This window comes from Sminthopsis crassicaudata, chromosome 5, assembly GCF_048593235.1.
Source record: "Sminthopsis crassicaudata isolate SCR6 chromosome 5, ASM4859323v1, whole genome shotgun sequence".
In the NCBI taxonomy this organism is placed as follows: domain Eukaryota; kingdom Metazoa; phylum Chordata; class Mammalia; order Dasyuromorphia; family Dasyuridae; genus Sminthopsis; species Sminthopsis crassicaudata.
Window position 1 is genome coordinate 6294535 of NC_133621.1, and position 24549 is coordinate 6319083.

Here is a 24549-nt window from a genome sequence, read left to right on the forward strand (position 1 = left end):
AAATAGTTTATAGTAGTTCTTTTCTGGGGCAAGGGGTGCAAAAATTAGAAATTAAAAGGATGCTCATCAACTGAGAATTGACTGAATAAATCATGGTATGTGATTATGATGGAATACTATTTTTCTATAAGAAATAATAAGCAGGATGCTCTCAGAAAAACTGAAAGACTTCCATGAGCTGATAAAAAGTGAAATCTATACCATATACAAAATAAAAGCAATATTGTAAGATTATCAGCTGTCAATAATGTCATTATTCTTAACAATATAATGATTCAAGACAACTCTGAGGAACTTATAAGAAAAAAATTCTTTCTATCCATACTCGGATGAAAAACTGATGATATGTGAATATTTTCCTTGACAGTTTTTGTTTTGTTATCTTTTTATTGTTGTTATTTTGATATGTTTTCTTTGACAAGGTGATTATTATAGAAATGTTTTTCATGAGTACATGTGTATAACCTATATTAAATTCTTTGCATTCTTAATGGGAGTTGGGATAAGGAGGGAGAAAGAGAATCTGGGACACAGTTTTAAAAACAAATGATTAGGATTGTTTTTACATGTAAGTGGGGAAAATAAAATACTAAATAAAAAGGAGCTGGAATTACAGTCAATAATGACCAACTTAGTAAAATTAAATATGATATTTTGGGGAAAATGAAAATTTAATGAAATAAAGAACTTTCAAGCATCCCTGATGAAAAGATCAAATCTGTATATTAAATTTTACATTGAAACAGAAGATTCAAAGGAAACATTAAAAAAGGAAACATGAAAGGTAAATCATAAAAGATTCAATATACTTAAACCAGTCACATACCTATTTTATAAGATGATACTCATAACTCCTAAAAAGTTATTAATAGTATTTCAGTAGACCTGCGAGGGCACAGGCACAATAGACTGACAAGATGATTTAAAATAAGATTTTAAATTTAAAATAAATATATCTAAGAAAAATTCCTAGGATGAGATGAATTTAAAAGTAAATTCTCTTAAATATTAAAGAACAATTAATTTCAGTACTATACAACCATATATAGTATTTTGGAAAAATAGGCAAAAAGGAGCTTTACCAAATTAATTTTACCATGCAAATATAGTGTTGATAACTAAGCTAAGAAAAACAAAAGCAGATAAAGAAAACTGTAGAACAACTTATCTAAAGAATAATAATTCAAAAAGTTTAAATAATGTGCTAGCAAGTAGATCATAGAATATATTACAAAGATCATATATTACAACCTTGTAGGATTTATGCCAGAAATTCAAGACTGGTTCAATAATAGGAAAATTGTCAGCATACATAACTATATCAATAGCAAATATCATTGATTATATATCAACAGATGCAGAAAACCTTTTCATCAAAACCAATATGCATTTCTATTTAAAAATACTACAAAGCATAGGAATATATGGAGCCTTTCTTAAAATGAGAAATAGCATCTCTCTAAAATCATCAGCAATCATCTATTAAGGAAATAAACTAGAAGCCTTCACAAAAATACCAGGAGTGAAACAAATTTGCTCATTATCACCACTATCAATCAATATTCTACTATAACTGTGAACTATATCAATGAGAAGAAAAAAAAATGAAGAATAGATAATGAAAAATAAAACTATCACTCTGCTCTGCAAATGGCATAATGGTATACTTAGAGAATCGTGTAGAATCAACTTAAAATTAATTGAATTAATTAACAACTTTAGCAGAGTTGCAGAATTTAAAATAAACCTACATAAATCATCAGCATTTCCACATGTTACCAATAAAATTTATCAGGAAAAGATAGAAAATGAAATTTCATTAAATGATTTTAGACAATATACAATATTTCTAAAGATAAATTTAGAAAATATATGAAGATATTCTTTAAAAAGGAAAAAAAAAAACTTTTGTTACATAAATCCAAATTTAACAAAAGGAGAGACATGAATTGCTCATGGTTAGGCAATACAACATAAGAAAAATTGCAATTCCACCTAAATTAATTTATTTATTCAGTACCAGATAAAACTACCAAAAAGTTATCTTACACAATCTGAAAAAGTAATAACCAAATTCATCTGAAGAACAAAAGATCAATATAATGTTAAGAAAATTGAAGAAAACAAATAGGAAGGAATAACTAAAAATAGGAAGGAATGTGATTTAGCAGTACTACATATTAAACTATATTAAAAAGAGAAATCATCAAAACATTCTGGTTCTGGCTAAGAAATATACTGCTGGATCAATGGAATTAATTAGGTTCATAAGACAGAGTAATAAATGATCCTAATATTCTATTGTTTGATATACCTAAAGATCTAATTTTGGGGGGGAACAAAAACTCAACAATTAATAAAAATTCATTGGATATCTAAGTAATTAGGCAGAAACTAGATATAGACTAACAACTCATAACATGTACCAAGATAAGGTAAAAATTATGTCTACAACATATATAGACATAAAAGATGAAAACATAAGCCAGTTAGAAGAGAATTTATTTTACCTGTCATATATATATATATATATATATATATATATATATATATATATATATATATATGAAAAATATGAACAAACAAGAAGGAAATTATTATGGAATGTAGAATGAATAAATTTCATTGCACTAATAACAACAAAATTTTATACACACTGAAAAAATCCTAATATAACCATGATGAGAAAGAAAGCAAGAAACTGGAGGGGAAATTTATGTCAAGTTCGTCTAATAAAGTCTTCATTTCTCAAATATATAGAGAACTGAATAAAAATTATAAGACCTCAATTGACAAATTGTCAAAGGATAGGAATAGCAGTTTTCAGAAGAAATCAAGGCTAATCTACAAATAGAAAAAATATCCTAGTCACTATTGATTAGAGAATTGCAAATTAAAACAACTTTAAGGTATCATATTGCATCTATCAGATTGGCTAATAATAATAATAATTTTAAAATCCTGTCAAATGTTGAAAGGGATCTGGAAAAATTAGAACACAATAAGTAGCTGTGGAAGTTATGATGTGATCTAACCATTCTGGAAAATACTTTTAAAACTTTTCCCAAAGGACTATATAATTGTTTATATCTTGGCACAGAAACACCACTATTAAAAGGAAAGGGATCTATATGCATAAAACTATTTATAGTAGTTTTGTGGTGGCAAAGAACTGGAAATTGAAACGATGCCCCCAAATTACAAAATTCCTGAATAAGCTGTGGTATACTGTTGTGGTAGAAGGTTATTGTACTGTAAGAAATGACAACTTTTAGAAAAACCCAGGAAGACTTATATGAACTGACACAAAGTGAAATGAGCCAAACCAGGAAAATGTGTTACAAAGGAGGAGCAATATTTTATGATCATTAACCATAAACCATAAATAAGTTAGCTATTGTCAAAAATACATAATCTAAAGAAAACACAAATAAAACAAAAAAAAAAGTTAATGTGTAAATACATATATCCATATTAGCTGTGTTACAAAAGAATACACAAATATAATAAAATAGAAATATATGATCCAAAACAGTTCTGAAAGTTATGAAGAAAAATGCTTTCTACTTCCAGAGAAAGAACAGATAGTCTCAATGCAAATCAAAATATAATTTATTTTTTCCATGTTTTTTTTTTTGGCTGTTTTGCAACAAAGCTAATAGGGAAATATATTTTTCATGAATGCATATTTATTATCAATAACACAATTCTTTGCATTTTCAATGAGGATGAATGCAATGGAGGAAGAAAGAGTTTTTCAAACTCATTTTAATGTTAAAAATTGTTTTTAAAAGTAATTGAAATTTTAAAATTTAAATACAAAAGGCACTTTATTTTTTTTACTTTATATAACTATGGTCCAGTTATTCAAATCAAATAAAAACAAGACTAAGAAAAAATAGATTAATCTTAGCTATGAATACTGATTCAAAAATTTAAATGAAATCGTTTGCAAAGACTACAGCAATAAATTTAAAATACACTTTGGTAATTTTAATTTATAACAATAAAGTGGTTCAACATTGGAAGAACTATTAGCATAATTAATCATGAAAACAATAAAAAATGTATGAAGAAATTAAGAAAAATCCTTTTTAAAAACATTCATTTTTCAAATTCTTAAATGTGTAACAAGGAAAGATTGTTTTATATGATTACCTGCATAAATATAAAAGTAAGAAATGAAATTATTTTCAGTTGAGAAGGCAAATAATCTTCCCTATTATAAACAACAGTAAAGGTACTTCACTATTTTCAGATACAGTTCTAGAATTGGTAATTATAAAAAAATAAGTAAGGCAAATAAAATTAGAAATATAAACAGTAAATAATAGACCAAATTATTCATATTTACAAATGACACTTCACTGTGATTTAAAAGCTTGAGAGAATTATTATTTTTGTTGTTATTAATGGCATTTCTGCTGTTGCTTAGCTTCAGTAAAAAAAAATTCAGGGGACAAAAGAAACTCACAAAATAACAAAAACAAAAACAAAAACTTAAACTCACATACTTTTTTTGGATTTAATATATGTCAGGAATGAGAGTGTACCCCCACTCAATTTTTATATCCTCAAAGCACATCAGCATTTAGCCTTTCTCATGGTCCATGTGCTCATTTGTGTTTTATAGCATCCTTTGTGCAGGGTGAATCCCAAGAGAAGAGAGGAGAGGAAGATGATATTGAATTTAATGTCTTTTATACAAATATAATGGAGACATCATATTCAGATTGAGAAATATACCTATAGACTCTCAACTAAATCCACTAATATGTTCAGTTCCCTAGGCTTTTCTTTAAAGGAGAAGACAAAAAATTATCCAGAACCAAAGATGTAAATTTCCATTACAATTCTGTGTGTGTGTGTGTGTGTGTGTGTGTGTGTGTGTGTGTGTGTGTGTGTGTGTTTGGATCAGGGACTTTTATTTAGAACATCTGGGAGAATTTGCTACCACACTCATCTGCATACCATGCTGGGGCCCTTTCATGGTGCAGCAGGGTGGGTTCCACACTGCCTGAGGATCAGAACCATTTGTTCCAGTTCTTTCAGCTCTAGCCAAATATCCCAATTGCTAATGCTTGGACATTCTCATCTGCTGAGATGGAGAGAGAACAGAGCAGCGGGAGGTTTTTAAAGTGAATGGTGATGGAGGTTGTGCTAATGATACCCCACTCAGAGCATTTGGTGTCAGGCCGCATCATACAGCCAGGATGACTACATCCTGGCCAGTACATTCTGTAATCATGGAAGGAGAGACTCAAAGATTTAGAGCTAAAGAAAACTTTACACACAATCAAGCTCCACATTTTTTTTTGCAGAGAAGGAAGCTGATGACCAGCAAGCTGGAATACTTTTTTCTAAGGACACGCAGTAAGAAATTTGGGATTTGAAGTCATTTTCTAAGACTCCAGAGCTACTTCTTAACCCACTGGATTGTATAGCATCCCCTATTGTTGGGAAAGTACTGACTGTAGCAAAAAGCCTTCTTGGATTCAAATCCCATCTACCCTGGAGTAAATGACAGATTGAGTATATAAAGGTGATGCCATCTTACAGAAATCCTGTGGAAATTTTTTAACCATCAGCTCAAGCATTTAAAAAATTACAATCAAACAGAAGAGACCTTCCTAAATGTGATCATTAACTACTTCAAGGAGTTCAGCTTGCCTATTCACATACAGGAAAAACATTTTAAAAACAAGTGGATGAAAGTTGCCTTTTGTCCCGACCATGAAAGGCATTAGAATAGACACCCAGTAGAGCACAGACACCAAAAATGACCCATGAGTCAGACCCAGAACTGAAGGAAAGAAGAGCAAGAAGAAAGTTGCCTTTGGACAAGTTCTTTTAAAGGACCTCATCCTTCTTCCTGATAATAAAAGCTCAGCTTTTTGATACCAATATTCTACTGCATGGTTGTTTTTGGAGGAATCATAGATCTGAGTTGGGAGAAAAGTTCTGAACTAAATCAGGAGAAAATACAAAGGGAAATACAAAGGTGCATTGTGGGTATGTGTAGGCTGAAACACACTGTGTGATTACACAAAATGATTTAAATAAAGGATGTTACAAGTCACATGTATAACCACAAGGGAAAAAAAAAAAAAGATTGATCACATGAACTAGCCTGTCTGCTCCAAGAATTTGCATACCAATTAACAATTAATTAATGAAATTATGAAATGGCATAAGGCATACAGTTCATTGGGCACTCAAGAAAGATAATGATTGATGGTGGGAAACAAGGCTGAGCTTCCATAAGCCAAGTAACCAGACATTAGAATTGAAAGTACTAGGTAGCAAAAATCCAACAGAAGTAGAAAATGACTTGCGGCAGGATTTTGCGCTCTTATTTTTATAAGGAAGGGCTTGGGGAAAACCTTAACAACTCTGATCTGTGCTACCTTGGATTAAATTCATTAATATATCTAAATCATCTCAAAATTATCAGTACTTTAGGGTGTTCTACTGATCTGGAATTGTAGTAGTCTGGAATTTGTCTGGAATTAACATAGCACAGGACCAGTACCCTGACAGCAGTAGCTAAATGGCTTCTGCTAATTCCATTCATACTACCAGGATATGACTTGTGATTAATATATGATACACTCTATAAATTGTAGTTCTTTGATCTTTGGGACAAATTGTAAAGGACCTTTAGATTCTCCTTGATCATTGTTTTTGTTATTATATCCTTATTGGCTCCCTATAAACTTATTTCCTCTATTGACTAAAATCTGGGGAGGCGGTTAGGGATATATAAAATACAATTTTTAATATAGAAAAGGATATTGGAAGTGTGGAAAACATGGCTTGAGTTCCTGCAGTAATTTTATATGAGGACATGGATAAATTAGACAGTCATGACTGAATCATAATTTTCGTTGCTAAAAAGAAAGACCAAATAGATGAGATTGTAGAACTATTAAGGTCAGAGTAAGAGTGATATGAGAGAATCAGCATGCTTTAGGGAGAGAGCTGGCTGAAGAGTCAGGAAGCATAGGATTCAAATCCTATTTATTGTTTCTTGCACAATTAATTCCCTTCATTTCCTAGTGCTCCCGGCAGCTATCTAAAGATCAACACCATAGATGAATTCAAAATCTGGAGGAAGTCCTTTCTAACAATGAAATTTCTCAAAATAAGAGATGACAGAAACCAAGAGGTACAGTGATGCTTAAAACATAATAAATATACTTAGAGAAAGATTTTGTGCAATAGATGGGAGGGACAAGAGTGAACATCACCCAAGATAGGTTGAGATGGGGGAAGATGTTGCTTTGCATCACATGACAAGTAGCAACATTGATGAGATCATGACCCTATTAAAAGTATCAAAGAAATCACTGAAATAAGAAAACTGACTTAATCTTGGGAAAGCTCCTTAAAAAATACATTTCCATGCATTAAAATCTCAAGATTTTTTTTTCTAATGTGGAATACAATGTATAATGGCTTTTTTTTCACTCCAGTAAATGGGAGGTAAAGTGGCCATTTTCTTCCATGACTCAGCATTTCTCTAAACATATCCCAAGTAGCCTTTCTAGCAGATGTGGAACAGAGTGTTAACACTAGGCTTTGATTTAAGTTTGGGGTAAAAGCAAAACAAAAAAGAAACAAAAGGGATCATTATTGAATACACAGCCATAATTTTTTTTTTGAGTTGACAACATGTAAATGTGCTTAAATAGATTTTGCCAAATAATTTTGAAGCAAGAATGGACCTCAACAACATTCTATCAACACAAACTCAAGGAAATCTTCCCATCATTCAGAATATATATAGTCCTAGGATTTCCTGTTTCCTCATCATAATGAATAAAATAATTTACTATATTTGGATTAATACTTTCCTCATAAAATTGTTTTTATCTCTTTAAATATTTGTTTAGAGAACCAAATTAAAATATTCCTTATTTTGAATGGAAGATTCTTTATGACAGCTCATTCTATAATAGCTACAACTCTAGGCTTGGAGTAAGCAAGAACAAAGGTTCACAGTTCTCCAAATCAGGGGCTCTTAATCTATCATCTATGAATTTGAATTTTTCCCACTAATTGCAATTCAATATAATTTGTTTCCAGTGAAATGGTCCATTGACTTTGCCAGCCTGAAACCAAGAGGGTCTATGAGATCCGAGTTCAGAAATTTAGCTCTAAATATTAAGCTTCATCCATGAATATTTCTTTTGTCCTTCCTACTTCCTCCCTTTGATATCTTATCAATGTTCATCACTTCTAATAGTTTACCTCTATCAATGAAATATATATATATATATATATATATATATATATATATATATATATATATATATATATATATAGTGTAGGGCTCAACTGTTTTCCTGAGACTGAGATTTCTTTGTTTGTTTTGTTTAATTTTCAACTTTCTGCTGAACATCTTGATTCAATGTTCCACTGACATATTAATCTCTTCAGCTCTCAATCTAAATCCATCTTCTTTATGTTTCTCTTAATGGTGCCACCTAATTCTCTGTCAATCAACCTTGGATTCATTTTTACCTCATTCTTCTCCTTTCAGTACCAATCATTTGTATGTCTAATCAACTCTCCTTCATGCCCTCCCACTTCAGGATCACAGCTCTAGCTAAGGTATCACCAGCTCTTTCCTGAATTGGTGCACTGGTGTCTTTGCATTTTATTTCATCTCTCAGTGTTGTTCTTTCTCTCTCTAGTCCATTTGACACCACATCCTACTACCAAAATAATTTTCCAAAAGAATTATTCTCTTCTTCTCACCTCCCTGATCCAAAATTTTATATTCTCCAATTTCTATAGAAATCCATACTCCATAGTCAGGGATTTAAGACTTCCACTATTTGAGTTAGTTATTTATTTTTTTTAACCCAATGTTCCCATGAGCTCAATATGGCTTACAGTCTATCTTGTTTTTTGTTTGTTTGTTTGTTTTCTTAAGGTAAAATTCCTTCTCAAGTTTACTGACCTCATTCTTATCCCCTTTTCATGGAACTTTGGAGACCATTTAGTCCAATGCCTTCATTTGGCAAGAAAATAAATTGAGACTTAGACATTAAGACTCAGATCACACAACTAGTAAGTGTAAAAAAATAGGGACTCAACCAAATTTCATCTTCTCTATATCTTCTTGATGAGTCCCAGCCAGAAATAATTTCTTTCTCTTCCCAATTGATTGTGTTTCTCTTGTGTTTTTCCTATAAAATTGATATCATGATTATTTGTAACCATGTCCTCTCTTCTTAATTAATTTGTAAATTCCCTATGAGCCCTAATTATTACTACAGAAATCAATAATTTAAGGATGGGATACAATGATAATGAACGTTTCAGTAAATATGTCTCAATGGAAATATCTATCTATCTATAGATAGATAGAATATCTCTCTATCTATAGATAGATAGATATAGATATAGATATATATTCCTTGAATGAAAGTAAAAAGACTGAAATGGAAATAAAAGTATGCTTCTCCAAAAATATTTTATTCCCTAGTTTGGAGCTTGGTTCTGCCCAATCCCAAAGGCATTTTCTAGTCATCAGTTACGCCTAGGCTTTCTAATTTATAAAATTTTCTGCAATACCATTGGATACGGGCCCATTCCAACAACTAGCCTTGTTGACATATCCTAATCAGGGTATTAGGGGTTCCATGTGACTTGAATTCAAATCCTTTAATATGATGTTTTGCAAGGTTGACTTAGAACCTTCCAGGAATGAATTAAATCAGAGTAATAGAATTGATATAATGAGTGGGTATGACTGTCCTGGGAAATGAGGGACTAGATCATTCACCCCCTTGTTAGACATAGCAGAATTACTTACAACTTTGTCAGCTAATGTGTCCTCATAAAAGCCAAGCATCAGAACAAATTGCACAAGGACATACAGCTGGAGTGAACCAGATACTTGGGTAGCATAAAGGACTTCTTTTCCTGTGACCTACAGCAAAGAGAGAAATACTTTTCTTGTCAGCTGATTCCATCTTTGATAATAAAGCTGTGTTGTACAGGTCCTCACCAAACAGGATAGGGTCATGACTAATAGCTTTTTTTTTTTTCTCTTTTATATGTGTATATGTATATATAAAAATAAAAAATATATACAATATGGAACATATAATATGTATGTATATGTATATATTTATATACATATATATAATATATATATATATATGATATTTAGGTTTTAAAAGTTCTAGTCCTCATTTCAACACAATTGCAACAAATGTGGAAACACTGAATTTCTATTTCAGTCTACTGACATCTCTGGATCTACACTTGTCTACACTTGGCCCCTGTTTGCCATCTCATGTTGCCCCCTCAAAGATTCGAGATCAAAGGTTAATTGTGCTATGAAGGCTAAATTTGAAATTCAGATTAGTCCCACCACTCTCCCAGTGTGGCTCATCTTGAAGAGGGAACGTTATCCTATTCTTCTACTCAAACTGAAGGATTCTGATCAAAAGAAATCCAAGTCAGTGACCATTGCCAAATATCCAGTCCCTATATTATAAACCATAAGGACTACTGGACATGGCCAATGCTATTCAGCTCTACCAGATCAGCCACTGATGGATTTCATCCTGAAGATAATTAAAAAAACAAAAAAACAAAACAAAACAAAACAAAACAAACAAAAAAAAAAAAAAAAAAAAAACACCAAAGAATAGAGCAGCAGCATGATCATCCTGATCATGAAAATAAATAGCAACAGATGGCCATGGCCAATTAGCCTCTTTCTCCATCTATCAATATCAACATCAAAGTCAATTCCAGAATCAGACAAAGCAATAGATTGGATAAATCCCATCAGAGAAGATAAGTAAGGGCAGCCAAGGCAGGTTTACTCCAGTTGAAGGAGGAACATGATGACTAGGACAGTTGGATTTGCATAGGCATAAAATCCAGCCAAAATGAGCAATCATATAAAATTGGATTAATGTCCAGATTTTTTAAAATGCTACAACACATCTTACAACCTAAATGGTAAGCCTTGATTTCTCTTAATTTCATCTTGGACTTTGCTTTGGCTGATTCCTGGCCCTTACCTTTGTCCTGTCCTTTTTATTCTCTCTTCTGTCCACTACAGCAGAATATCTCCTCATTTCCTGACTAAACTTGGCTGTCTCATGCCTCAAATCCTCACCTAATCAGGCACAACTTTGTCTATCTATTCAGGCCTGGCTTGTCTTCCCAAGGATAGTTGCTGCTAATCAGTCCCACAGACTTTACTCAGAAAAACTTTGCCATTTGCTAACTCCGGCTCTTATCAGTGGTTCTGCCACAGAGGTTGAGAATCATCACACTGGGCAGTTAATTGGAATTGGGTAGTCAACCATTCTAGATGAACCAGGCCATACAGTGAATGAACTTTACCTTAATTATCTAGTCATTGTTTACATTATTGACTAAGATATCAATTACTAATCTCTCTTTCCATGTAAGAGCTGATATGGGTAACTCTGACCCAGAGATTGTTTCTTTACTTCTTTTATTTCAAGAAAAGTAAATGAGAGCATGGGCTCATTAGCTGTCATATTGATATCATCTCATAATAATGAGATAAGGAAATGCTGGTTTATTAAATAACACCTAAACATTGCTTATTTCTTACCCTCTCGAGCTAGACTAGACTTCCACGGAAGTTCCCCATCAAAATTGCTTTGTTTTATATTATTCTTAATTTTTTTATTCAAAAAATCAATCATAACATTCAGAAAAGAAAGGCTTGAGATTTGGCAAGTTCTTCATATGGGAGCGAGGCATGGCAGAAATTCCAATCTGCCTCTCTTTTCTTAATTCCCTAATTTTCAAAGTCTCCATGTTGCTCACTTCAAATTTACAGTAAATGGCTCCTATGGAATCTAAAATTGCAATGATGAAGTAAATAAGGAGATGGAAATTCTCCTTACCTTGGGGATTTCCTCAAGAAGACCAAGCCTAGGTTTTCCAGGACTCCATCCTGGTCCTTTGAGTAGGACAGACAATTTGTTCCAGAAGCCAGGTGTGGTCCAAAATGTGGCCCAAATATGATGCAAGTGATGAAACTGTGGAGGAAGGGGAAGTAGCTCACTTTTTTTTTCCTTAGGTGAGGAAAAGTTTAAATCAATATGTAACCAAAGCATTATATTTCCTTTCACTATTACATGGAATTTGAAGTGAATTTTTCTTTCTGTAAAAGCCTTTTGACCACAGCAATAAATTAAGCAGTTGTATATCAAATGCCTTCGAAGGGGAAACTTTTTGAATGAAACAATATGAACGTTGGGAAAAGCATTTTAATGAATCCCAATTGTATTCTCTACAATGTTTCTCTAGTTCAAAAATATTTCTCTGATTATATTGAAAGGGCAGAGAAATATTTAAAAATCCATAGTAGTGAAAAAAATCTTTTTTGGTTAAGAGATATAACTTCCAGAAATATTAGCTAGCCGTTAGCACTGTGTATTTCCATTTCTAATAACAAAATAAATTTCCTGTGATCTTCTCCATGAGAATGTTGGAGATGAGTGGCGGTGGCTAGGGGGTAATTAGCTGGTGAAGTAGACAGAGTGCTGTTTTTGAAATCATGAAGACTCATTTTTTTTCCTGAGTTCAAATATAAAAATTCGCGCTGGGTGACTTTGTTCACGTCACTTAATTCTGCCTCAGTTTCTTCATGTGTAAAATGAGCTGGAGAAGGTAATTGTAAGCCACTCCAGTACCCTTGCCAATAAACCCCAAATGGGGTCACAAAGACTTGGACACAACTGAATTAGATGGAACAACAAACAATATGCCTCTTTAAACATGATTTGCCATTTTTTTTTAATCTTACAATATATAGGGAGCACAGGTTTAGAAATGCTAGCCAACGAAAAGCTAAGCATAGAAAAGTCCCAATGGCAACTCAGTAGAAACACTTCTGGATTCCAAGAAACCTATTACAGGCACTCAGCAAATTGTTGGAGCCTTGAGACTACTTCACTCCAAGTTAGTTGTACTTGAAGCCATCATTACTTAAAACAATAACTTAAATTAGCTTTAAGTATTTTAAATTATAACATAAAATTGCTAGTCCTCAATGTTTGATTGACAGGATCATAGGAAGAAATTTAAAGTAATGAGAAAAAAAGGTCAAGGATCAGGGAAATATTGGAGGCTGTCAATTTGGCAAGAAAGAACTCAAATAGAATACTGCCTTAACCTGAGTGGAGAACAAAATGGGACTCCAGCATTTAATGAAGAAAATAAAGGTGTTTAGGAGATCTTGGTGTATATGTGTGTAGGGGTGTCATTTGGAAGGTTATAAATGTAACCTGGCTCAAGAGTTAAATGAAATAAAACAACTAGGAATTAAATGCAAATAGTTTTACAATGTTTTTGCAAAAGGAAAATAACAGACATGGTCTAAAACTCAGAAATGATGCTTTTTCCTTCTTGGGAGCCCTCGAATGTCTAGAGCACCATTTCTCTCACATAACAGATACTTATTAAATATGTGAGGAATAGAGAGAGGGAAGGATTAAAGGAAGAAAAAAAAGAATTCAGGGAGGGAAAGAAAAAGGAGAAAAGAAAGTAGGAAAGAAAGAAGAATAGTTTATCAAATTCTAATCTATCCTATAGGAATCAAGAGAACCCCTCCTGCTTTAAACTTTAACTGGTAATTTAGTGAAATTGAACTTTGTTTTCTCAGAATGCCTGCTAAATTAATCATTTATATCCTATGGTATATTTTGATCAATATAATCAATAAATTGCTAAAACTAACAAGGGCATGTTCATAACATTAAAAAGGAAAAAGAGGTGAATAATTTCCTTCAGTATATTCATATATATGCACACACACACAGACACACACACACACACACACACACACACACACACACACACACACACACACACATACACATTGCATTAACCTGGGCAAGAAATTTTACCTTGTCTGCCTCATTTCCTCATCTGTAAAATGAGCTAGAGAAGGAAATAACAAACTACTACAGAATATTTGCCAAGAAAACACTAAATGGATTCATGAAGAGTCAGATATGACTTTAAAATAACTGAATATGTGTCAGGCACTGTTTTATTTTGGATGCTGAGGCAGACAAGGTTGTGTCTTTTTCTGGATCATGAAGTTAGTAAGAGTTTGAGGCCAGATTTAAACTCAAGAACTACGTCTTCCTGACTTGAGGTTCATCATTTAATCTGCTTTGCTATCTAGTTGCCCCACCTGACATAGAAAAGGAGCTTAATAAAAGTTTGTTAATTAAAATGCTTCGATTATTTCGGGGAGTATCAGGTAATCATACTGGATAGATTTTTATAAATATGAGTACTAGATGTATTTCTAATAAATGAAGGCTGTATCACCACATAAAGCTTTTGGATTTTTATATTTGAGGGAGTAATGTATAGGAGAGAGGGCCATTCTCAGAGGTGTTTCTGACCAGAAACACTGGATTCACTTACTGACAAATGAATCACGCTCACGCTTGACCTCCCTCTCACTATCTCTCCATTTCTGTGTGTATATCTCTATCTCTGTCTCTTCTTTTGAGAAGATCATATAAATTAATAAATGCTTGTTGATTTGACTTGGCTGTATTTGACCCATCTCCTAAGACTGAAGGAAATATTCATACCTGTACTTTGATTGGTTCAAAGGTGTTAATGGGATGGGTGAGACCATATGAAACCTTTTCATTTTCTGCTTCAAATGTACCTAGAAGTGATATTTTAGAAATGAAACTTAAGAAACCATCCATTATGTTTATGCTAATAAAAATATAATTTGCTTACCCGATTGCCATTAATGTCACTTACCAAAAATTCTATCCCAAATAATAAGAGTTCCAGCAAAATTTTTGTCTATGCAATATGGGTTTCTCCCTACGAGACAAAAAAAAAAAGAAAAAAAATCACCACAGGAAACCAAGAAGTCAATTAAAATATTGAACCATATGCTAGCCAGTTCCTGTTGAATACATTCATAATATCAAGACTTTAGCAATACCACGGGTTTTCTGGGGCATTGTCTCACTAATACTAATGTAATGAAGATGAATGCTTATTTTAATTTCAGTTCTTTAGAACGTTTAGGCTTATGAAGTATTTTCCCATAACAACACAGTAAGAATTTCTATTGCAAATATTAACAACTTATATAACAGCTGAATTAGGGAAACTGAAGCTCAGAGAAGTTAGATGCTTTTTGCAGTGTCACAGAAGGGATAAGTTCCAGCTTCAAGACTCTTGGTTCACATCCAATTTCAGTATACTGCACTGAATTTCTATTTGTAATGTATAGACTCATGGTTTCCTATCTCTCTTTTTCTCTTGTTTTTTCTTTTTATTTAAGTCTAATGAGATTATTGTGTATTTTTTCCTCCTTTGCTTTTAAGGCTTTTTATTCTTGGGCCATGGACGTTAATGAATCTTAGAATAATCTTTTTTTTCAAAAGTATCTAAATATCCAAAGAATTTTTTAAAGTAGAAGTTTGTCTTTATTGGAATATGAATTGGAAATTTACTTAGCCCTATTGGTTTTTGTCCTTAGTGCTTAGAGAGAACCAAAACTGACTTCAGTGTATTCACTGAGTCAAAGTACAATGCATCCAGAATGCCTGATTCAGACCAGTAGGAGCATGGAAGACTTTAGCTCAGATCAGGCACAAATAATTCATGTGAATATTTAGAATGAAGATAGCTCCAAATATGCATATCTCAGGTCTTTGGAGTTATTACAATTCTGCTTTACTCATGGAGCACAGAATCTTTGATATGGGCGATCCTGTACCAGTGTTTCCATGTTTAATCATTAATTCCAAAGTACTTCAGAGAGATCTTGAGAGTTGTTGTTTTGATTTTTTTTTTCTGGTCTGAGACCAGATTTGAACTCTTTTGTCAAATATGAATTTTACCTTGGATAGGATAAGTCTATTATTGGTCCAGCATTCTGCACTATACATCACCTTTGTCACTCACATTCTGTTTGTCTCTTCTTACAGTAATATAGCTTATTAAACGTCATTTTTTGCTGTAAGTGTATATCTGTAAAGCTTTATTACATTTGGGTAACTGGGAAGCAGTTTTGGTGAGGAGAAGGTCATGAGATGCACAAATCTTCAATAATAGGTGACCATTGCGTTTGTCATTTCTAACTCTATTCCTCCCAAGCCCTCCGTGCTATGTCTCATAGCCTATCCTGGCATTAAAGTCATTCCGAGTTACAAGCATGTCTTTTTTGGGCACATTGTTTTTAGATAGCATAAGGGTTCACCATGTTGGGAGTATTTATCTATCAATATCTATCTATATATAGTTATCTATCTATACATAGCTATTTATCTATACATAGATATTTATATATATATATATATATATATATATATATATATATATATATATATATATATATATATATATATATATATATATGTCTATATATTTATATGTAGATAGATTCCTATGTGTTGTCTCAGGAGAAGAAAACATACTTAATCACAAAGTAGCCAGATAGCATTAGTAGCAGAGGAAGTCTAAGAAAGTTCCTCTTGGTTGAATAAGTGAAGCTGTTGGAGATAAGAGTCATTCACATGTTCACATATGGCCTAAATGGAACTGCCTGGTGGGGAGAGGAGTGCTGTAAAGTGGCAGAGAACATGCTGGAACCAGATTGCTCAGAAGTCCTCCCATCCCTGTGTGAGCAGACACTAAAATGGTCTTTGGCAAGGGTTTGGGTCACTGCATACTATTAGGAAAATCCTTCCAGAGGCTACTTAATCCATTTTTTCTCCTCACTTAGACTGGAGGGAGGTGCCCAAGAGGAGAAGGTAAACAAATGTCTTACATGGCGAAGTGATAAGGTCAAACCAGACAAACCAGTAAGAATTGGGCTTCTTAATATAGTGCTCTGATTTGACAGCTGCATTCTAATAAAATAAGATAAAGGACTGGCAATAAAAGTATGAGTACAAGTTGAAACAACAATGACACAGACCCACCATGTTTACTTACCGTGATGAACCCGATGATGGCTTGGAGTGTTGAGAATAAGTTCCAAAGGTCCAAGGTTTTCAATGATCTATTTGAAAGGAAAGTGTGATGACAATCAGAGTAGTTCAAAAGGCACTTTAAAAACACAATTGTACGTATGTAAATGACGATGTCATTGAAGAAAATCCACTGGATTTAGTGCAAATTCAAACCTGGCTACATATACAATGAGATTCCAAGGAAATGATTCTGTCTTTTCTAGAGTCATCACATGAAGGAGAGATTGGTTGTTCTTCTTGATGTCCAAGGGATGAAGAGGGAAAATTGGCTGACAGTGGGGAAAAAGGGAAATTAGGGACTTATTTAAAAAAAAAAATCTTCCTCTATTTAGAATTATCTCAAAGGCAAAGGATTGCCTTGGGGTTAGGGGAGGGAGAGACATGGAAGGAATGGAAGGAGGCTCCTCTTTCCTGGGAATGTTCAAGGAAAAACATAAGATGATGTTGTAAAAAATAATAATAATAATAATGGAGATGATGCTGATAACCAGTGTTTGTATAGCTCTATGAAAGTCTGACAAAACATTTTCCATTTTCCATTTAGCATTAGCTTATTTGTTCTTCACAACAATCTGATTAAAAAGTTGTTATTATTCCTTTCTTTTTTCGGATGAGGAAACTGAGCCTAAGAGAAGTTACATTACGTGACTTGTCAAGGTCACAAAGTGAGCATGTGACCAAAGGTGTTTTCCTTCTATCTCAGAGTCCATGCTTTCCCCCTTTCATCATCCTGCTACCTACTTTCTTGAATGGAATTTAGAAGAGTTTCTTAGCTCAGCACAAGCTGGGCTAGGTACACACTGGCATCCTTCCCATTCAGATATCCTCAGATTTTGCTGAGGTCAGTATTGACATATGGGAATTGAATAGAGCTATCCTATGAAAATTGCTGTCTCCATGAACCCCTCACTCTGTTCATACATCAGAATTTTTAAAGTAAATAAATGATAAGTTTTGCATTTTTATCCTCCATGTAGTATTTGATCTGTGATGCTTTCAGTCAGATCAAAATTCCCTTGCCTTCTCCTTTAGTAAACATCCCCATTGATTCCCTTAAGCTTGCCAATACATAATACATTTTCCATGCATTGTATCAAACCCCTCATTATCTTGCTAGTCACCTTCTCTTAATCACTTGATAAAATGGTAGTGATATATTATGAAGGAGAAATGTTCATTTCCCTTTGAGAATTTGTGGCAAAGCCTTGTAGTAAGATGGAAACTTTCCTCCTAAGACTCTAATTCTAACTAATTCCAAAATCTAAACTAATTCCATAGTTGTGAGCAATACTATCATCATAGAAGAGAAGTTTCTTTATGGCAAGAGCTAGTGTTCATTTCTCCAGCTCCTGGAACAAGATCGGCATATTGTATTTGCTCAATGAATGCTTACTGTTGGTTTATTTCCACCCCTGGCATCAAACATTCTAGCAAACTCAAGGCTAGACCAAGATTTGTAATCTTATCCATTGGTAAAAATGGAGATACATAGAGAGGTTAAGATATTTTCCTACAGCTTCCAGTGGCCACACTTATCAAGACTTGAAAACAGGTATCTAGACTCCAAGTACAATGTTTTCCTCACTCTAGTACATATTTTCTTTACTTTTTGCCAAGCCCATTTTCAGTCTTGAATTAATGATATGTTGTCAGGGTTACTGAAATAATGGTCTTCTTTGCCTAAAGTATCTATGGATGTGTTAGCTGAATATGGCCCTCCATTAATAAACAACCTCTACCATCATGGAGTTATTAATATTCTTATAAGTAGGGCCAAATTCTATGATAGAGTAGTTTCCAGGGAAGCAAGTTTGAGTCTGGAAGTCAGATATAAGACTATCGACTTATATGTAGTTCCTAGAAGTAAAGGTAGAAGTAAACTAAAGAGCCCCCAAAAAGAAGTGAAAAATAATTCTATGAAAGGTAGAGCAAGGTGACTGGGTCAGGGAATGGGAGTTGGGGGTGGCTGACTGAGATGGGAAGCATAGTCTCATTGTCTAGGGCTTGTGAGATAACAGGGGGTTAGACGTGTTTGATTCCTCTTCTATTTTATGTAACCTTAAAATATAATGGACAACAATTTAGCAATCACATCTGTCAGTAATTTGATTCATTGTCTTCAAGAGGTGGTGCGGTCAAAAGATTTGTTGTCTTGTGACCGACCTCTCCCAGCCTCCCACCCCCAGATGATGAACCTTTGATATACAGACTAGACTGGTCCCTGGATGACAAACATACAGGCCATTCCCAGGCTCAGACTTAAAGTCTTTATATCGTGTTTGGACCCGACTCAAGCTCACCCCAATATTCAAGAGTAGATTATTACTGAAGATTGAGAAGGTCAAGTGAGAAAATCACTGCAAAAGTGTTTTGACAATCGTAAATCCCTATTTACTACATACGATAACACCTCTTTCTGACTGAATTTCATCTCCCATTCTGAAATTATAAAAAAGAGATTTTCCCCAACAAAACATGAAGTGATTGGAAAAAATAACTGATAAGATATAGGATGAACCCCATTTTCAAACAATCATCAGTCAAGAGAAACTTATTAAGTTTCCAACTATTTGTAAGGCACTATAGTAGATGTTTGAAATACAAAGAATAACACTGATAGAATCTCAATAAACTTCCATTATACCACACAGCCTTTTAATTTATAGACAAATACTAGATGAAGAAGAAGAGATGGAAAGATGAATGCAATTAAAATGGGCATCTTTCACCAAAAAATATATTGAAATATTAAAAAATGAATCTCTACTAAATTCATTGAATCTCTGACAATGGTTCAGATGGGCAAAAAGCAAATGGTTTTATCCTTGTTTGCCCCTCCCCAGTCCAACATGTGTTCCAAAAACAAACAACAAAGAAGAAAGGGGGTGGCTGGAGGGAGGACATAGCCAACAAGCTTCTTCAGCCCAGATGTATTTCAGATGATGAGAAAGGGTGGGTGTGTTGCAGTCACAATGAAAGCAGTATTGAGGCAAGTACATTCAGATGACTGCAAGCTAGGCTGTGTATTATTTTTTAAACATCTTAATCTTTCTTTACCCCAAAGAAAATCTTTACACTCCTGAAGGATTAAGCACTGGTGATACTAGACCTGGAGTTAGGGTTTTTTTTTTTCTTCCTGAGCCAAATATAACATAGACCTCCACATTCTAATTTCCTGGTCAGATCTCCCTGCATCTTCAAGTTTGAGACCCTTGTGGGGGAAGAATGAGTCAATACTGAAACCCCTCACAGTAAGAATCCCTCAAGCCCAAAATCCTTCTTCTTTAAAGGTGAGATGTTGTTTCGAAGTTAACACAATAGAATTTTAAAGAGGAAATTGAAAGGTGGCCTTATAAATGCAGCAATTTGACCAGGACCCACATGGATCTTGAATAATTTGTTGTCAGGGAGGTTATTTAGACAAGGGAGTCCAGTGGAAAGAGTAATGGGTTTGGAGATAGAGTTCTCTGGCACGGCTTTTGTGACATTGGACAAATCACTTAAATTACCCAAACTTCAATTGCCCTTTTTCATAGAAGGAGGGGGTCAGTTTTTCATCTCTAAAACAATAGGATCTTAACCTTTTATTTCATCATGGACCCCTTGGATAGTCTAGTGCATTCTACTTTTAAATGTATAAAATATAATTCATAGGGTTATAAAGGAAAATAATTCTATTGCAATACAGTAATAAAAGTATTAAAGATACTCCCAAAAATCTGTAAATGCTAAAATAGGAAGTCCTGAAGTTCTATTTTCTAAGATTCCTTTGCCTCTAAACCCGAGAAATTATTTCAACTGCAGTCCTATAAAGTCTCTCTATGTATTTTTTAAAGATCCCTGCTTATGAAAGAGTGACAGATAGATAGAGAAGGATAGAGGAAGAAAAGAGGAGAGATAGAAACAGAGATACAAAGAAAGAAAGCACTATATCAGTTACAATCTTAATTCCTGTCACCTTGTCTCTCCTATGGATAATAATGTGAAAGGAGTTTGGAAGAGTTTTAATAAAACAGTAAGATATCCTAGAGTTTGATCTCTTCATTAAAAAAAATAGTCTATTTAAGTTTATTTAAGAAAACTTATATGTGATTCTATGGCCTCAGGAACCATCTTTTAACTCTTTCAATTTTGTAGATAAGGGAATTTAACCCAGAGGGGTTAAGTAATTTATTCATGGTCACATGCCTAATAAATCAATACACCTGAGCTTTTATAGGGTTCTAAAGTTAACACATATTACATATGGCATTTTATTTGAATCTCCCAGTAACACTAGGAGTTAATCACTGTAGGTGTTAACATACCCATTTTACAGATGAGGACATGGAACACCAAAACAACTATGTTACTTGGATGAGAATAACACAGTTCACAAATGAGTAGATGTACTATTTGTACTTAGGTCTTGCTGATTCCTAGTTAAATAATGTTTTTATCGTGTTCCTTTTCTGGAAGTCAGTGAACCAGGATTTAAATTCAAGTGTAGATATTAAGTCAAAAAACTATATTCTACTCCCATTCCATCTTGTTGAGAAAATGGACAGTGTTCAAAGGATAGTGCAGCCATCTCACACAAATCTAATTTATTGATATGTGATGTCATCACCTTCCCAATGTTGTGGTTATCTTCAGAAATAAAGGACTCATCATCAGCCCCACCAGCCCCATCACAAAAACAAACAAAAAAAAAAAAACACAAAACAAAACAAAACAAAAACAACAACAGCAAATATATATATATATATATAATATATTATATAAAATATATATATTAACAACTTACACTATGTCAGGTTGCTTAAAATCTAAGCCCTGAGGCTTGTAAGTGTTTTTCATTTCATTAGCAATTTGCTGGTGTTCCTATACTTGCTATAACTTGCATTATATTTAATTTTACCTAAATTTATTTGATCTGGTTATTAAGACAATCTTGCTTCATGTCTGACTTCAAAAATTTGACATGTATGATAAAATTATATATTAGAATATTCTATTCTGTTCTGTTTCTGGGATGTGAAAAAGGTCACAGTTTCCTTTCTTTTCTCTTCCCACTCACAATAAAACCAATATAAGGGCTTTAGACAGGTCTTCAAGTAAGTTATACTGTTAAAGTGGAATGGGGCAGCGAGTGGAAAAGCAGAGTCCTATTTTTCATATTTCTGAAAACTAGATGGGATTTTCCATACTCACAAATAATTCTTATATCAATAAGTCAAATATACTTGACTTCATACTCTTGAACTTCCCAATGGAATTCCTTAGAGGTTGAAAATTGCATGTTAGTAGTTAATAGTGTTTTTAGAATAGCTCAAATTATGATATATCAATGAGTGGATTATTAATGTGAGAAACACCGTAAGACTTGCAAGAACTGATACAAAAAAAAAGTCAAACAAGAGATCAATTGATCCATAATAATATTTTAAAATCCATTGTGAATTTAGATTAAGTGTTAATGATAATCCTTAGCTTTGGTGTAAAACAGGAAACAGATTTTCTTGTGGGATTGGAGTTGGGGGGTGAAGAAGTAATGCAAAGAACTGTTTGTTATTCACTTAACAACTCATCTATTCATTGGGATTACTACAGAACATAGAATCTTTTCTTGATGTATAGAAAATTATTGGAAGAATAGAAGGTTTTCCCAAAAGTTGCAATGCCAAATGATGGTTCAAGAATGCCTTCCAACCTCAGCTTCTTTGCTGGCCCATGATCACAAGAATCTATGTTATGGTCTCTATTAGCATTAGGAGGAAGTTTTCTATTCTGGTATCTGCACTAATCCAATATCTTTAAAAAAAATAATCAGAATAAAGAAACCCACCAAATTCTATGTAAACATTAAATCTTGAGTAGCAATTTTTGTCACCACCAAAGAATAAAGTCTTAACATGCCATAGAATGGAATGAAAACTGTCCAGATGGTAGCAAGATTATTAAAGAATATACCTTTCTTCTTGTTTTAAATCTATAATTGTTCTTTATTTAATTGTCTCAAGATTGTGATGAAGCGCATGGATACCATAAACAGAGAAAAGTAATTTGAGTTCATTTTCTGAATTGGTTGTCCCTAAAACAACAAACAGTTGCCTTTACCAAATCTTAATCAATGTAGACATTTGAGGATGAATTTATCTTTGGGGCCATCTGGTAAGGAAATGTAAAAATAAAATCTTAATTACATTCCCCACTAGAGCTGCCGAGTTAATTCATGACAACATGTCCTGGTGTTTTTACAGATGGCTACTGCAGCCATATTGACCATCTGATTACTCTATGGGGCAGCAGGGGAAAGCAGACCTCCTTGGATAGGCCCTCATCTGTGGAGTTTCGCACTTTGAAATCCTTCATGAAGACTGACTTATTCACCACCAAATGTTTTCTTATCTGATTAGGCAGTTTTCTACTTCAGTAAGTATCTAATGCGGAGGTAGCCAAATTTCCACACTACAGACTCAAAAAATAATATTTATAATTTGAAAATAAAACAATCTAGAGGGATCAAACTGTTGGGATCATAAAGAGTGTCCTAGGGAGTCTTGTTCTGATGAAATCCTACTAAAGAACCTGGGAGGGAAGCCTAGCTTGAATAAAGAATGGGGCTAGGGAATGCTTATATATTAAACAAAGGAGGTGAGAAACTCTGTTAGTCATATATTATGTTGAAGATCAGTCTTCATCATTTCTAGTTGCATGAGCTATCAATGAGAGGATCAAGAAAGAGAGGCCATTCCAATGGAATATACTTCAGTTTGTACTTCTAAAAAGATGGATAAGAATCATTTTTAAGAAAAGAACATAAATACTGAATTTGAGTTTTCAAGGAGATGTGAAATCTTCTTTTCACTTTTTAATGAAATGCAGTGTTTGGCCCTTTTGCACAGATGCATACTGTTATCAACAAAAGGAACACAAACTAAGGAAATTCCATTGGTGAAAATTCATGAAAATTGGTCATTTAAAAGAAGCATATAATTGTCGATTCTTTCCTGGGGGCACTGAGATGTTAAGCAACCTACTCAATGTCATAAAGTCTTTATATGTCAAGAAATATCCTTTATCCTCAAACTATGTCAAACTGGGTCACTAGACATTAGTGATGTGTTTCTGGAGTTTCCGAAAGAAGTCAAATTGACAAATAGAACTTTGGGGATGACTTGGCATAAAGGTGATCTTGACAAGCACTGGGTCAAATTAGATCTACAAGGGAGAAAAGATTGAGAAATCCAACAGGAGGATTAAGAACAGAACTTTTTCAGAATTTTGCAATAGGATAGGAGAATAAGAAAAAGAATAAAGGAAGGAAGAAGAAAAGCCAGAAAACTCTACTCACTTTAAAATTATCAGATTTGCTTAATGGATAAGACCCAATATTTTACAGCAAGAATAAGACAGTCCTTGCTAGCAAGAGAGATATGGATTTGAATCTGCCCTCTGAAATTTCTAGCACAGTCGGTGATCCATGACAGTCATTAAGCTTTTCTGACTCTCAATGTCTTCCAACTAA

At 33.5% G+C, this 24549-nt stretch overlaps 1 protein-coding gene across 1 annotated transcript in view; it reads right to left on the reverse strand.

Annotated features, from left to right (window-relative positions):
• The window catches only part of AGMO (alkylglycerol monooxygenase), a 310594-nt gene that overhangs the window by 137106 nt on the left and 148939 nt on the right, over nt 1-24549 (reverse strand). The window contains exons 6-10 of the mRNA XM_074266588.1: nt 17002-17068; nt 14809-14874; nt 14628-14707; nt 11916-12050; nt 9827-9943 (exon numbers count right to left, since the gene is read on the reverse strand). Coding sequence (XP_074122689.1) covers nt 9827-9943; nt 11916-12050; nt 14628-14707; nt 14809-14874; nt 17002-17068 — 465 coding nt within the window. The remainder of the gene's footprint in view (nt 1-9826; nt 9944-11915; nt 12051-14627; nt 14708-14808; nt 14875-17001; nt 17069-24549) is intronic.